The sequence below is a fragment of the Mustelus asterias genome, chromosome 7 (genome assembly GCF_964213995.1).
Source record: "Mustelus asterias chromosome 7, sMusAst1.hap1.1, whole genome shotgun sequence".
Classification (NCBI taxonomy): Eukaryota; Metazoa; Chordata; class Chondrichthyes; order Carcharhiniformes; family Triakidae; genus Mustelus; species Mustelus asterias.
The window spans coordinates 135,018,508-135,035,979 of record NC_135807.1 but is presented as its reverse complement, the minus strand read 5'-3'; the positions used below and the strand labels follow the sequence as shown (position 1 = coordinate 135,035,979).

Below are 17,472 nucleotides of genomic sequence, written 5' to 3'. Positions count from 1 at the left end.
GCATAACCTTTTAACCCTTAGCAGAATAACTTCTCATTTTTCACGAGGCGTGCAGCCTTCTGTTTTGATCTCTCAGCGCTGTTCCGTGCTCACCGCAGCTCACTGAGTTGTAGCCACTCTCTGCAGAGTTCTACACTCACCAAACCCAGAAAAGAACTGATTGATGCTTTATGATGACATTCATTAGCCTTTTGAGTAGGTCATTGGCAGTATGAGGTGCAAGTATGAATTATGGATTTTTCAATGTATAAAGCAAGCCTTTAAAAGTGGAGTTTATGAGGTTTACTTGAGTGCTGCTTGTTTTTAATTGGATGCTGTTGTTGGTGTCTATGCATCATTTAAATGAAAAACAAATGTTCCCCAAGATCCTGCAAACTGAAACACAAGTCAGCCTCCACTTTGCTGATAAAAAAGGAAGGCATTTGAGGTACGGCCGTTAATGAAAATGACTGTGAGCCAAGACAGGATGTCATTCTTCAGTAAAGGTGGAGTAATGGTCGAGTGAAGTAGCCAGATATCAAAATCTGGGAAAAGCTGCCAGGCATATCCTTGTTTCGTAAGCAGCAGGCAAACAGTGTTTTTATCTGACAGACAGCGTGTAAATCTGTTCACAGAACGTCCAGATGTTTAGTTTCCAACAGTCACTATAATAATCTCCTTATTCTCTTCAGTTAGAGCGATAACATCACTTAGCAGAATGCAGATGGATGATGCTCTTGGACTGTGAATGTAGTCGACACAGGAGAAAATAAAAATGGAAATGTTGGCGTATGATCATTGATATTTAAATGATTTTTGTAATTGTGTTTTCTTTGTGTTTTGCTCATTCATATGGAAGTATTGTAACATGCGCATCAGCCAAACAATTGCCAAAAAATCTTCAACCGATTGTTATGGCTTTTAGATAACCTTCTGTTAAACTACAGTTAGTTGAATGATTTACATTTTAAAGTGGCAAAGAACCGTTAATGCACTCACATTGTTCTGTGCCTGGACTCTCCCCCTGTACTGCATCATCTTCTGCGCTATCACTTTTAAAAACTGCTGGCAACGAGACATCATGGGAAATTGAGACCAGGCAGAAAGGTTGTGCTATGTTTTAGAGTGAATCATAGAATAACACAGCACAGGGAATGGCCATTCGGCCCATTGTGTCTGTGCTGGCTAGAGTAACCCATTCTTTCCTCCAAATATTTATCTAAATTCCCTTTCGAAAGTTACTGTTCCACCACCCTATTGGACAGTGCATTCCAAATCTTTACCATTAGTTGTGGAAATGTATTTCCTCAGTTCACTGTTGATTGTTTTGCCAATTGCCTTCAAACTGTGTCCTTCAGTTATTGGAAATGTTCTCTTTAGTCTTTTCATTTTTTTAAGCACCTCTATCAAATCTTCTCTTCATCATCCCCGTTCTATGGTGAAAATCCCCAGCCTCTCTCGTCTATCCATCTAACTGTAGTCCCTCATCTCTGGAAGCCTTCTAAGTTCACCTGTACCCTCTCCAAAGCCCTCACTGTCTGCGCTGCCTTCCATCCCCGGCTTGGGTCACTCTCTGTGTGGAGTTTGCACATTCTCCTCGTGTCTGCGTGGGTTTCCTCCGGGAGCTCCGGTTTCCTCCCACAGTCCAAAGATGTGCAGGTTAGGTTGATTGGCCATGCTAAAAATTGCCCCTTAGTATCCTGAGATGCGTCGGTTAGAGGGATTAGTGGGTAAATATGTAGGGATATGGGGGTAGGGCCTGGGTGGGATTGTGGTTGGGTGTTCGGCCCATCGAGTCTGTATTGTAGGGTTTCTATGATCTGTATCACTTAAATTTGCAAACCTAGAGAAGTGGTATGAATATCTTGTCAACATAGCTTTCAGTGCTCTTTTAGGCTGTTTGTGCACATGTCGACATAGCAGCTGACAGGATTGACGAAGGAAGCTATGTAAGCAGTAAGTTTGGCTTTACTGTGGTCAGAAATCAAACAGGGTTCTATTGCAGCAGTAAGATTTTGCCACCCAACGTCTGAAAAGTGTGTTACAATGATTTTTAACTTGATGACACCCTGGTTATCATGGATTCCTACAGCAACAAAGGAGACCATTCAGCCTATTGTGCCCATACTAACTCTTGGAAAGAGCTATGCAATTAGTCCCACTTCCCAGAGTCCTTCAGATTTTTTTCTTTTCAAATATTTATCAAATTCTGTTTTGAAAGTGACCATTGAATCTGCCTCCATCACCCTTTCAGACGGTGTGTTTAATATCACAACAACCTGCTGCATTTATTTTAGAAAAACTCTTCATTTACTTACTGTAATTTTGCCAATTACCTTAAATCCTTGTCCACTGTTTATTAGCCCTTCTACCAATCATAGAATCCCTACAGTGTAGAAGGAGGCCATTCAGCCCATCAAGTCTGCACCAACTACAATCTCACCCAGGCCCTATCCCCTTAACCCCACATATTTACCCTGCTATTCCCCCTGGCACTATGGGGCAATTTAGCATGGCCAATCAACCCAACCCGCACATCTTTGGAGTGTGGGAGGAAACCAGAGCACCCGGAGGAAACCCACGCAGACACGGGGAGAATGTGCAGACTCCACACAGACAAGTCACCCGAGGCTGGAATTGAACCTGGGTCCCTGGCACTGTGAGGCAGCTTTTCATTACTTGCTTCTTCACAGTTTTGAACACCTCTGTTAGATCTTCCCATGACCTTCTGTGCTCTAAGGAGAGAACAACCCTGGCTTCTCCAGCCTTTCCACATAACAAGTGCATTAAACCCACGTTAACTACTTAATATGCTAATAGTTGTCAAGCGTTTGATGTTTTACACTGAATCTTTTACCTGTTACTGAAAGAGTTAGTCTCCCAATCTCTAATATTGATACCGTCATCAATAATTTAGGGACATTACCAAAGCAATCTCTTGTTTTCTCCATTTGAAGCCATTCCCACCTCTAATTCCACTAATTGACCTTAATCATATGAAAATAAAATGATGAACATCAGTTATGCTCTTATTGTGCCTGCTCCATTGCAGCTCCAACTTAGACCCAGGAACTTTGACACTATTGTGTAAAAGGAGAGAGGAGCTCTCTTTGGTATCCTGCCAATATTTATCCCTCAATCAACCTCAGTCAAAAAAATACAGATGATCTGGTCATTATCCCACTGCTGTCTATGGGGACTTGCTGTGCACAAATTGGCTGTTGCATTTCCTATGTTACAACAGCGATTACACATTTCAAGAGTACTCCTTCATTGGACGTGAAGTTCTGAGGTAGTGAACGGCACTGTGTGAATTCAAGTCTTTGATGTAGCTTAGCTTAATATGGGCCGGACTTTTCCGGTTGTTCATGTCAGCGGGATCTTCCAATCCCGCCAACGGGGTATCCCTGCCGATGGTGCACCCAGCTGCGGGTTTCCCAGCGGCATAGGGTGCAGGCAATGGGAAATCCCATTGACAATGGTGAGACCAGCAAACACCAGCTGCCTCAACAAACAGATCCCGCTACAACAAACACCCTGTGGGGAGGCCCAGAAATCCCCCTCGTGGTTTCTGAAGTTCGTTGAACACAAAACAAAAGCTGCAACAGGGATGTAGGGCGGAATTTTGCCATCCCCACCCCGCCCACAGGAATCGTAGGGGGCGTGGCAGGACCATGCAACGGTCTGTTGACCTGGGGGGGGGGGATTTTCCAGTCTTGGGGTGAGCGCGGCTGGAAAATCCCACCCATAATCAGAATACTATTGTTTTGACTCCTTTTCTTTCTTGCATGCATCTCTCTTTTTAAGAAAAGCGTTTGCTGTCAGATTTATTTAAAAACCTTTGAAATTTGTTCACTTATTGAAATGAGGGCAGAGAAATTGCCAAATGTTCACTATGGCAGTACATAGGCACTATTTCCTTTGATGCTGAAGGACGCATGATCACCTCTCCAAAGAACTCTCCCTCAATCCCTCTGTGTTTGCAAGCTGCCACCCATTTGCTGCCGCCTTTTTCTATCAACTCCCTAAATGTGGTGCCACCTCCTAAGTTCATGCACCATCACGTCTGAATCTCTCCAATCAAATTCCCATCCCTTGGAGTGATAAGCGGAGGACACAGTTTAAAGATGAAACCAAAGCAAGTACAAATCACAATGATAAATAACAACTGATTGATGACAGCCTGCTGAAGATAAAACCTATGGAATAAGGCCTAACAGCACTCAAGAAGCTCAACACCATCCAGGATAAAGCAGTCTGCTTGATCGGCATTCTATCTACCACCTTACAAATCCATTCCATCCCTCCAACAATGCACAATGGCAGCAGTGTGCCATTTCTAAGATTTCTAAGATTATACAAGATGCACTGCCATAACTTGGCAAACCCCCTTCGATAGCACCTCCCAAAACAGCCACCTAGAAGGACGAGGGCATCATGGGTATATGCATGGGTATATCACCTGCAAGTTTCCCTTCAAGCCACACACCATCCTGACTCGGAACTGTATCGCCTGTTCCTTCATTGTTGCTGGGGCAAAATCCTGGAACTGCAAGGCAAGTTTTTTTACACAGAGGGTGGTGAGTGCCTGGAACTCGCTGCCGGGTGAGGTAGTGGAAGCAGATACGATAATGACTTTTAAGGGGCGTCTGGACAAATACATGAATAGGATGGGAATAGAGGGATATGGTCCCCGGAAGGGTAGGGGGTTTTAGTTCAGTCAGCCAGCGTAGTTGGTGCAGGCTTGGAGGGCCGAAGGGCCTGTTCCTGTGCTGTCATTTTTTTTGTTCTTTGTTCTATTAGTTCTGGGTGTGCCCGCACCACATGGGCCTTAGTTTTTAAAGAAGGCAGCTCACCACCACCACCTCGAGGGCAATTTGGGGATCAGCAATAAATGCTGGGCTTGTCAATGACACCCAGATCCCATGAAAGAATGAAAAAAAGGGAGCTTTTTGAAGTTGGTCTACTTCCTTTGGCAGCAGAGACAAAAATATTGAAATTGTATACATGACCTATTATTGACCGCAGAGAGATCAGAAGCAGTCAGTTAACCTAAGCATCACAGAAGTGACCAGGAATCTGAAAGCCAATAGCTAAGGGCATTATTATACACAGAAGGTCATTTTTGTAACTTGAGGGAGCAATCGTTACCTTCCAGCTCAAAAATGGCAATCGATATTTGTTTTATTTTACCCTTAGAGTCAATTTATTTCAAAATCTGAAAGATTTCACCCATTTTCCTCAGGCCATAGGCTGTCGCCTGTCACATCAGTGGCTGGTAGTTTTAGTGCCTGTTGCCATGAATCATTGATAATGTGTCCATGTGCGTGTAGATATAATTGGTTTCTTAGTTGGAAGTGAGACATTATACTTTAGCAAAATGTACAAAATGAATCCAGGACCGAACTGTTGAATATTTTGCTGTTTTTTTTTCTTCCATTCATTAAACTATAATTTTGTAATTATGTGTTACAATGTTAGATGCTGGTGAAACAGAACTTTAAAATATGTAATCTAGAGACCATTTTTTTCACGTGTTTTTTTTTCCTCAGACTTTGAATGCACGTCTAATTGTCTGCCTGCACAGGTTCTTTTCTGTAGTCACTTGTGTTTCCCCCCCCTTTTTGGTACTCCACCATCAGTGATAGTCAATGATATTTCATGGCCATTGTGATCTTCTGGATGCAGTTTTGATTCTGTAAGGGGGGGGGGTCACATGGGAATTTTCTGCCTTTTCTTTCTGCTACCTAGAGGATTTGCAGCTAGAGTATTGTGTGCAGTTCTGGAATCCACATTATAGGAGGGATTTGGGACAGTTTTGGGTCCCATATCTAAGGAAGAATATGCTGGCCTTGGAAAGGGTCCAGAGGAGGTTCACAAGAATGATCCCTGGAATGAAGAGCTTGTCGTATGAGGAACGGTTGAGGACTCTGGGTCTGTACTCATTGGAGTTTAGAAGGATGAGGGGGAATCTTATTGAAACTTACAGGGTACTGCGAGGCCTGGATAGAGTGCACGTGGAGAGGATGTTTCCACGAGTAGGAAAAACTAGAACCAGGGGGCACAACCTCAGGCTAAAGGGATGATCCTTTAAAACAGAGATGAGGAGGAATTTCTTCAGCCAGAGAGTGGTGAATCTGTGAAACTCTTTGCCGCAGAAGGCTGTGGAGGCCAGATCATTGAGTGTCTTTAAGACAGAGATAGATAGGTTCTTGATTAATAAGGGGATCAGGGGTTATGAGGAAAAGGCAGGAGAATGGGGATGAGAAAAATATCAGCCATGATTGAATTTCAGAGCAGACTCAATGGGCCGAGTGGCCTAATTCTGCTCCTATGTCTTATGGTTTTATGGATGTGATAGCATTGGAAAAGGTGCAGAGGAGATTTACCAGGGTGTTGCCTGGGCTGCAGTTGAAGGGTTATGGGAGAAGGCAGGAAATGTGTTGAAGGGTTATGGGGAGAAGGCAGGAAAATGGGGATGAGGAGTTATGAAGAGAGATTGGTTAGGCTGGGGTTGTTTTCCTTGGAGCAGAGAAGTCTGAGGGGGGCATGATTGAGATGTATAAAATTATGAGGGGCATAGAGTAGACAGGAAGAAACTTTCCCCTTGGTGGAGGGATTAATGACTGAGAGCATAGATTTAAGATAAGGAGCAGGAGGTTTATAGGGAATGTGAGGAAAAATCTTTTTACCCAAAGGGTGCTGGGAATTTACAACTCACTGCCTGAAAGGGTGGTAGAGGCAGAGACCCTCATAACATTTAATGAATATTTTGATGCGATGCCAAGGCAGACAAACCTATGGGCTAAGTGCTGGAAAATGGGATTAGAATAGTTAGGTGGTTTGTCTTTGACCGGTGCAGACACAATGGGCGGAAGAGCCTTTCTCTATGCTGCATTCCTCTATGATTCCTAATATGCCCCGGTGGGGAGTTTCTGTATTTTGATGCACGAGTTGTCAGAACTACGTGGGAAGAACTGCATGAACCAGAAGACCCATTCCTCTCCATCATTATTCAAATGTGGTCCTCTACATTCTACCCTCCATAAACCTGAGGACATCCAAAGTGATGCTGCCCGGTTGCTAACCTGCAGCAAGTCTCTTTTCCCCTATTGCCCCTGTACTCACTAACCTACACTGGCTCCCAGTCAAGCAACATGTTAAGATTCTGATCCTTGTTTTCAGATCCCTCCATGGCCTCTCCTCTCCCTATCTCTGTAATATCCTCCAGTCCCACAGCACTCCAAGATAACGAGGCTCCTTTAATTCTAGCCTCTTGAGCATTCCTGATTTTAATCACCCCACCACTGGTGAACATGCATTCAGTTGCCTAGGACCTAAGTTCAGTTAATTTTCTCCCTCAACCTCTATACTTCACTTCCTCCTTTAAGATACTTCTTCAAACTTACCACTTTCATCAAGTTTTTGGTCATCTGGCTTAATTACTCAGTGTCATATTTTATACTGTCACACTCCAATCATCTTGGGTCTTTTATTAGGTTCAAGGTGCTATATAAATGTAAGTTGTTTGTATATCTCCCGTGTGATTATCTAAAGATTTTGTGAGATGATCTTTGTTTTTCTCAATTTGTGTTCAATGCTTCATAAGTTCATGAGATATAGGAGCAGAATTAGACCATTCGGCCCATCAAGTCCGCTCCACCATTCAATCATGGCTGATATGCTCCTCATCCCCATTTTCCTGCCTTCTCCCCCTAACCCTTCAACCCATTACCAATTAAAAATCTGTCTAACTCAAATTTACTCACTGTCCCAGCATCCACCGCACTTTGAGGTAGCGAATTCCACAGATTCACAACCCTTTGGGAGAAATAGTTTCGCCTCAACTCTGTTTTAAATTTGCTATCCTCTATTCTTATCCTAAGGCCTCTCATCCTAGAATGCCCCGCAAGAGGAAACATCCGCTCCACGTCTACATTATCCACATTTTTTATCATCTTGTATACCTCAATTTGACCTCCCCTCATTCTTCTAAATTCCAGAGAGTATCGGCCTAAACTGTTCATGCGTCAAACCCCTCATCTCTGGAATCAATCTAGAGAACCTCCTCTGAACTGCCTCCAATGCCACTATGTCTTTCCTCAAATAAGGGGACCAAAACTGTGCACAATACTCCAGGTGCAGCCTCACCAATGCCTTGTATAGTTGCAACAATACTTCCTTATCTTTATATTCTATTCCTTTAACTATAATTGCCAAAGTTCCATTTGCTTTCTTTATTACCTTCTGTACCTGCATGCTAGTTTTCTGTGACTCATATCCCAATATTGTGCAATTAGCTTGAATTCTTTGGTATTTGCTGTCCATTTTTTTGGGACTTGTTATTTTTCTCAGCTGCACAGACAATTTGAATATTGGGGTTTGCAGGATTTGGCACCAATGGCTGTGAGGGCAAATGGTAAAACTGCAAATGCTGGAAATGCTCAAGAGAAAGGATAGCTTAACATCTTGAGTATGAATCACCAGGATAGAATTCTCTCTTATTCTTGCTCTGATCAGTCTGAAATTTCAGGTTTTCATATATAATACTTATAGATGGGAGTTTATTTAACCCACCGAGATTTTATAGGATAGTTTAAGTGTCCATTTTTCCGTGGGTAGCTGTGCAGAATTTTAAATTAATCTGTGCCAGTGCTGAACAGACAGAAGCATTGCATTCAGCAATACGATGCGGCATGGAATGCTATACTTCGCATCTTTTCCAGATTTATTTGTATTTGATATAAATTATATGTTTATATTTTGTACACGAAAAGATGTGGGATAATTATCTTCAATTAATGACACTGAAATATAAGACACTCTGCTAGAAGGAAGATCTACAGATATAGCAATATTTATTCTGCACATTCTATAGCAAGCCATGGTTATTATCTTGTTACTTAGCCCATTAAATCTCAGATGGACAGGGCACCAGGTTAATCAATGCCTCTTTCCACATGGAGTCCAGTCTATTGAGGTTTGTCTCATCATGGTCCAAAAAGGTGGAAATGGGACACGATCCAGCAGTGATTGTAATTCCAGGTTTTGTACCTAAAGTATGAACGTCTACGCCTTGGCGGTGATAAGGATACCGAGATTATTGAAGCAGTCAGGAAGGGTATTTGGTGGGCAGATCTTTCTTGACAAAACCTGCTGTCGAAGACAAAAGTGAGGAGTGTCATGAATGATGAAGATTACCCTCCCTTGTTTCAATATTACTGCTGGTTGTATTGAGGGAAAAGGCTACAATCCCTCAGATGTAGAACAAATCAGTTGTGGAGCTCGTTTGTAAGAACGTTTAACAGGAGTTTAACGCAAGGTGAGGATATGCACTCATGATGCGATTCACTGACTATTTTAATGCATTGGTTAGTTTTTAATACATATTTTAATTAAAGTTAGACTTCAGTGAGAGTATCATTTTCTTTTTTTTTATTGATATTCATTTATACATAGTTTTTAAACGAATGAGCAATTGTACCCAAAATGAGCTTCCATATGGACAATAAATTGAATTGAATTGAATTTTGGTTGCGTTAGCACTGGCATGATTGGTTGGCTAACCTTGTGTGGATGGCTTTTCATTTAGCCTTTGCTCTGACAGCGTGCGCCCTGGATAAGTGAGGGGTCTGTACAGGTGAAATCTATTCTCACATTTGCCTTGGGGGTAACTGGACTGTAACAGAATTTTTCAAACCCTTTGGGTCCAACCGCAGAGCAGAGAATAAATGGATAAAGTACCGGGTCTCGACAGAAAAATCAATGCCTGGTTATATAGACGTGACAGGCCCAGCCTGCAATGCTGTCTGCACAAAGTCTGTACAGTTGCTACAGTTCATTTTTTAGAACGCTGTGGCAGTATTATGTGTGCGCAATATATTTTTTTCCCCCCTGCTCCTTATGTTTTATATCCCTCCTTTTTTTTTCTTTGCAACAGGAAATTTGTGTGCGAAATCTGTGACCGGACTTTCACGGAGAAGTGGGCCCTGACCAATCACAAGAAGCTGCACATGGGCGAGAAGCCATTCAAGTGCACCTGGTTGACGTGTCACTATTCATTTCTCACAGCATCTGCCATGAGAGATCACTTCAGGACTCACACAGGTTTGCTCTTTTAACAGGCTGCGGGGGAAAGAAAAGCAGTTGTTAAATCTGTAAGCAGCGTCCATTTAGCAAAGGGAAATGCGAGTGCGCTCTGAACTCATTCGAGCTAGTTCATGTCACTGTTCTGTTGGTTCCACGAACAACAACTTGCCTTTAATTTAGTGGAAGCAGCCCAAAGTACTTCACAGGCCCATTCTCGGACATAATGTAACAATCAGCCACATGAGGAATAGTCAGGCAAGTGGCCGAAAGCTTAGCCAAAGAGGTAGGTTTTAAGGGCTATCGTTAAAGAAAGAAAGAGAGAGAGAGAGAGACAGAGAGGTTTTAAGGAATGAATCCCAGGGGTAGAGTTTCGCCGTTCCGCCTGCCGTGGGAATTGTAGCGGGTGGGACAGGGACCACGTAAAGATCTGTTGACCTTGGATGGGATTTTCCGAGCTTCAGGCGAGCGTGGCCGGACAATCCTGCCCCAGATCTTCAAGCCTAGGCAACTGAAGGCACGGCTACCGACAGTGGAGCAATTGAAGTCAGGGATGTGCAAGAGGTCAGAATTAAGAAAGTGCAGGGATCCCCGAGGGTTACAGGGTCAGAGAAGGTTACAGAGATAGTGAGCGAGTAGAGGGATTTGAACATAAGGATGAGAACCAAGTGCCAGTTTGGGTCAGTGAGCATAGGAGTGATGGGTGAATGGGACTTGGTGCGAGTCAAGATGTACTAGCAGATCTTTGGATGCGTTCAAGTTTACAAAGTCAAACATGTTGGCAGTGAATTCCAAGAATGCTATTAGTTGCAACCTTTCTGCAGAATTGCTGTGACGTTGCAGAATCTGCCTTGTTTACATCGACAGAGCAAATTCCACAGCGTGGGATCACCACAAAAACAGCCCTGCTTCTTTAATCTTGACATACTGAGTTGTTTTTAGTTTTGCTGTTCAGGAAATTGCTTCTGTCCCTCTCAGTGGCTGAGGAAAGTACATAACAAGCAGGCAGGCAAAAAAAACACATTCCTCATCTGTAGAGGCAACTGTGCCACTCAACTCTGTCAGAGGTAGAAACAAGGGAAGATCTCCAGTGTAGCAGTGTCCAGGATTGTTACCAAAAGTGGTCCTTCTTCCAGAAGTTCCAAGATAACCTGGCCCCTCTCTGATTCTCCTGCCCACCCCCTCCCACACCCCAAGCCAGCTACTGACAAGCTCATCCTACCCTTTGGCCTGGGCTCCTTGTGATTCTAGGCCTCTCATGAGTGCATTGCCGGCAGCTACCAATGTTCCCTCTGTGGTGTTGATGGCAATAAGGAACTACCAGCCTCTGATTGGCAGGCTGCTCTTGGGGGGGCAGGATTTCCACCCAAAGGGTCCTGGATCTCAAAGAAGGCTCGTCGCCAACTAATTAAATGCCTGTCCGACACTGGGCGGGCATTCCCCAAAGGAGGCAAAACTCTGCAACCCATGGGCAAGACCTCCATTGCCTAGATTGAATTCAGCCCTTAGTGTGTTGTGATCATGTCAGTTTCGACTACATCTGTGTCAGTTCTGTTCGGGAATTGTTGGCCAATAGGGCGGCACGGTGGCACAGTGGTTAGCACTGCTGCCTCACAGTGCCTGGGACCCGGGTTTGATTCCCAGCTTGGGTCATTGTCTGTGCAGAATCTGCATGTTCTCCCCGTGTCTGCGTGGGTTTCCTCCGGGCGCTCCAGTTTCCTCCCAGAGTCCGAAAATGTGCAGGTTAGGTGGATTGGCCATGGTAATTGTGTGGGCTTACAGGGATAGGGCAAAGGGGAGGGCCTGGGTAAGATACACTGTCAGAGAGTCGGTGCAGACCCGATGGGCCAAATGGCCTCTTCTGCACTGTAGGGATTCCATGAGTCTATGATTCTAAATTTTGCTACATCTTTAAAGCATGCACATTGTTACATTTATGCATTTTCTCTCCCATTATCTTTGAAAATGCAATGTTATTTTCAATATATTGGGTGGGATTCTCCTCCCTCCCTCCGCGGTGTGTTTTGCGGCAGTGGAAGGCAGTTTCCAGTCGCTGGCGATGGGATGTTATGGTCCTGCCATTGTCAATGGGATTTCCCATTGAATGCACCCCTTGCCTCCCTTGGAGAATACCCACGGTGGGAATGCACCGACGACAGGGCCAGAAGATCCTGACAGGGTGAACCACTACAGGACTTTGGCGAATGAATTTAAGTTTGTATCATTAAACTTTCAGATTTTATTGAATCCCTGCGGATTAACTTGCACCCTCAGTGGACATTATTGCGTCACAACCATTAAAAAGCAGATTTTTTATTAGTCTTGCAGAAACTGTGTACGCGTGTAAAAATATGCAAAAAGGACACAGTGCTACACTTGGGAGATGCCAAGCCATTACAACCAAACAGCTCTGCTAATACACCCACCTAAATTTAATATATTGATGTCCAGATTATGAACTTCAGTTTTAGTATAGCCGTGCAATTAGTGTTCCTTAAATTCATGGTACTTCCAGAAGTTTCAGAGTAACCTAAAAGAAGCTAGCTAGTCAAAATAGCAATCTCTCTTCTCCATTAATACAGCAATATGTCAGTTAAAGGTTCATAGAATCCCAGAACCCCCACAGAAGAAGGCAGAAGAAGACCATGGGTGTCACAGTGGCACAATGGTTAGCACTGCTCCTCACAGCGCCAAGGACCCGGGTTCAATTCCTGGCTTGGTTCACTGTCTGTGTGGATTCTGCGCGTTCTCCCCATGTCTGCGTGGGTTGCCTCCGGATGCTCCAGTTTCCTCCCACAGTCCGAAAGGCATGCTGGTTAGGGTGCATTGGCCATGTTAAATTCTCCCTCAGTGTACCCGACCAGGCGCCAGAGTGTGGCGACTAGGGGATTTTCACAGTAACTTCATTGCAGTGTTAATGTAAGCGGACTTGTGACACTAATAAATAAATTTGGCCCATCGACTCTGCACTGACTTAATCCCACCCAGGCTCTATCCCCTAACCCCATGTATTTACCCTGCTAGTTCCCCTGACAAGTAAGAGGCAATTTAGCATGGCCAATCCACCTAATTTGCACATCTTTGGAGTGTGGGAGGAAACCGGAGCACCCGGAGGAAACACATGCGGACATGCAAACCCACGTGCAGATTCCACACAGACATTCACCTGAGGCTGGAATCGAACCCGGGTCTCTGGCGCTGTAAGGCAGCAGCGCTAACCACTACACCACCCTGTCACCCAGTTGCACCACTGTGCCACCCAGCACAGTTGCAGCATCATTTTTTAAAATTTGGCACTGAAATGGCTAAACACATTCATTGGTTGTTTAATAATGCTGTGCAGTTTTTATGGATCATTTTTGAAATCGCCCCAAATCCCACCCCAGTAGGAATGACTTTGGCATTTAATTTATACAGGTAAGTGTTCCATTTTCATTTTCCCAAGAGTAAAGAACAATTGCAATGTTTCCCAAACTTTTCCGCAGTTTGATCCCATTTTAATACCCCAAACCTTGTGTGACCCCAGAGGGAACATTTGGGGAGTTGTCGAACATTATGTGGCCTTCCCAGTTATTGTAAGAAGTCTCACAACACCAGGTTAAAGTCCAACAGGTTTATTTGGAATCACGAGCTTTCGGAGTGCTGCTCCTTCATCAGGTCAAATGAAGGAACAGCGTCTGATGAAGCAGCAGTGTTCGTGATTCCAAATAAACCTGTTGGACTTTAACCTGGTGTTGTGAGACTTCTTACTGTGCCTACCCCAGTCCAATGCTGGCATCTCCACATCATGGTTCCCAGTTATTGAGCAGGGTGGAGGAATAGTAATGGACCAAATTAGTAACCTTTTGGTATTTAATTAATAAAATTCACGCTTGAACTTTAAGCATATAAGCAAACGAAAATCTGTGAAAATTTGACCTTAATCACTGAGCTTAATGAGGCACGTGGGCATGCATGTTGTGACACAGTTTCTCAAAACCAGGACATAGAGGCTACTTCCTGACCCCTCCGCCCCTCACCCTGACCCTCCAATTGCAGCATGACCTCCCTCCCCCACTCACTGATCTTGTTGATCAATGTGACCCTCCCCTCCCTTCCAAATGAACTGGGCACCTGGGGCCTAAGGGAACATGGCAAGTGACAGAGATGCACAATCAGATTAAAGGATTGTGGAATTAACAGATTGAGGACTGAGAAGGTGAATTAGAGGAGATTAGTGTAAATTCAATGTGAAATCGGATACAGAAAGAGAAACTAGTCTCCGTAACGGTGACCATGTAAAAACCCATCTAGTTCACTAATGTCCTTTAGGGAAAGAAATTTTCCATCCTTACCTGGTCTGGCCGACATGTGACTCCAGAGCCACAGCAATGGTTGACTCTTATCTGCCCTCTGAAAAGGCTGAACAAGTCACTCAATTCAGGGGTCATTAGGGATGAGCAACCAATGCTGGCCTTGCCAGTGATGCCCACATCCCACAAAAGAATAAGGAAAAGAATAGAGACTACTCGGGTTAATTGAAGGATGTGTCCAATGCAGGGCACCACACTTTAGGAAGGATGTCATGGCTTTGGAGAGGTTGCAGAGATATACTGGAACAGTACCAAGGATGAGGGTTTGCAAATATGTGGAGAGATTAGAGAAGTTGTGATTGTTCTCCACAAAGCAGAGAAGATTAAGGGGGGATTTAATGACGATGTTCAAAATGATGAGAGGCTTAGGTGAGATTGATAGATATAATGTCACATCTGGAATTCAGCACCTCCGGCAGTGCAACACTCCCTCACTACTGCACTACAGTGTTAGTCTATGTTATGTGATATGCAGACAAGGAAGAGGGAGGGAGGCCCACAGATGAACCCTTGAAAACTGGAAAGAATGTGTTGGTTGGAGTAGAATTGAAACCGAGCAAGGGCCTTCCCACTGAGTCAAACTATAGATGAGAGGCATACCTCCTGTCTCCCTAAAGCCTGTCCACCATCTACAAGGTACAAGCCAGGAGTGTGATGGAACACTCTCCACTTGCCTGGATGAGTGCAGCTCTAACAACACTCAACAAGCTTGACACCATCCAGGACAAAGCAGCCCGCTTGATTGCTACCACTTCCACTAAAATTCAATCCCTCCACCACTAACGAACAGTGGCAGCTGTGTGGACCATTTACAAGATGCACTGCAGGAACTCACCAAGGTTTCTTAGGCAGCACCTTCCAAACCCACGACCACTGCCATCTAGAAAGACAAAAAGCAGCAGATACCTGGGAAACCACCACCTGGAGGTTCCCCTCCAAGTCTCACCATCCTGACTTGGAAATATATTGGCCATTCCTTCACTGTCTCTGGGTCAAAATCCTAGAATTCCCGAAAAACACTGTGGGTGTACCTACACCTCGGGACTGCAGCAGTTCAAGAAGGCAGCTCACTACCACTTTCTGAATGGCAACCAGGGATGGGCAATAAATGCTGGCCTAGCCAGCGATGCCTATATCCCATAAAAATGATTTTTAAAAAATACTTAAGCCTAACAATTAGGTTTTGTTTTTACCTGAACAGTCTTTATGATCCAGCAGAGGCCCAGAACCCACAGATGGACCCTACTTAATTTACTGAATTTCTCTGAAGAAGGAAAGCAGATGAATTTAAATATTATAGCTAAACAAACATTATCAGTTAATAGGATAGACCATGTCACTTTTATTCATTGCCTTTGAATCTCTAGCCACCTTTGAATCTGACATTTTACAATCATGTCACTGTGTGGGGAAAAAAAAACTTGTGAATCTCAATTTACTGGTGGAACCAATTTACAGAGTCCCATCCTGTTAATACCTGGGAAACATCGTGTCTGCTATTTCCTTCAGATTAACTGTAGTTTTCCAAGTGCAAAGGCCGGAATCCTTTGAGGTAAACAGAGGCACTTGGATTAAATCCTTGTTTGGAAGGATACGACTTCCTATTACATATAAAAAAAGATAAATCAGTGCAAATTTTGCAATCCCATTGATAGAGCCATCAGTTTTATTTTTTACTACAATATATTAAGAACAAGCTTGCTTAATTTAAGTGCATGATTTGATTTGCAAATGAAAGAATAATTTGTGGGAAATGTAAAGGAGAACTTTGTCCTTTTTATAAATGTGTCATGTGTATACAAAATTCTTTTGCAAGTATCGGATATATCAGTGAAGTGATTATGCTTAAAAATAGAGCAATGAATGTCACAAATGGTAGGTCATGAATATCTCAGAATTTGAATACTGGTACAGTTTATGCAAGCGAAGAATACTCTGCACATATTATATTGAGATAAATCTACTATGCATCGATCACACAACACCAACAACTCATATTTATATCGAGCTACATCAGGAGATAGTCGACACAGTGGTTAGCACTGCTGCCTCACAGCGCCAGGGACCCGGGTTCAATTCCGGCCTGGGGTCACTGTCTGTGTGGAGTTTGCACCTTCTCCCTGTGTCGGTGTGGGTTTCCTCCGGGTGCTCCAGTTTCTTCCCACACTCCAAAGATGTGCGGCTTAGGTTAATTGGCCATGCTAAATTACCCATTTGTGTCAGGGGAACTATCGGGGTAAATACGTGGGGTTACAGGGTTAGGGCTTGGGTGGGATTGTTGCCGATGAAGGCTTGATGGGCCGAATGGCCGCCTTCTGCACTGTAGGGATTTTATGATTCTATTCTAAGTGAACAAAAGCTTGGTCAAAGTGATAGCTTTTAAGACAGAGAGGTAAAGAGTTTTAAGTCGGGAATTCCATTGGTTAGGGCCTAGGCAGTTGAAAGCACAGGCGCCAATGTGTTACACTTCTGATGGCCACTGGGTGAAGTAAGCAACTTGAGCCAGTCGTTACTTGGAATAGATTTATTCAGAGTGACACATTTCAGGTATATATTTCCCAATTCCACTCTATTCTCTTTATCTGTGCTGAAGTAACCATCCAATCAGTGCCCTCCACCTGGATGTACTTAACTTCAGTTGATACAGTTTAACAGAAAGTGGGTTGATGAGAATTCAGGAGACCAGAAGTGGAGGGGAGCAGAGATTTTGGAAAGCTGCGAAGCCGTTCAGGAATCAGGACGCACACCTCATTGCAGAAACAAAACTATTTTGGGGAGGCTGGGGCAGTGGGTGGGAGGCGTGGGGGGGCGGGGGGCGGGGGGGAGAGAGAGAGAGAATCTGGAGTCTGAAACTCGCAATTGTATTCCAATCTGCAAACAACAATGTCCCCATCAAACACCAATAAAACTCTAAAACAAGAACAAGATACTGTGGGAATCTAAAATTGAAAAGAGAGAACTCAGCTGAGGCAGCATCTGCAGAGAGAAAAACTAAGTTAAGGTGTCAGGTCGTTGACTCTTTGAGGTGTCATCAACCTGGAAATCCCAGGCACCA

The 17,472-nt window shown here is 43.9% G+C and overlaps 1 protein-coding gene across 2 annotated transcripts in view; it reads left to right on the top strand.

Annotated features, from left to right (window-relative positions):
• Positions 1 to 17,472, top strand: part of znf407 (zinc finger protein 407) — a 470,846-nt gene that overhangs the window by 285,193 nt on the left and 168,181 nt on the right. For both annotated transcript variants that reach the window (XM_078216863.1, XM_078216862.1), the window contains one exon: positions 9,920 to 10,086. In XM_078216863.1, the coding sequence (XP_078072989.1) occupies positions 9,920 to 10,086 (167 nt within the window). The remainder of the gene's footprint in view (positions 1 to 9,919; positions 10,087 to 17,472) is intronic.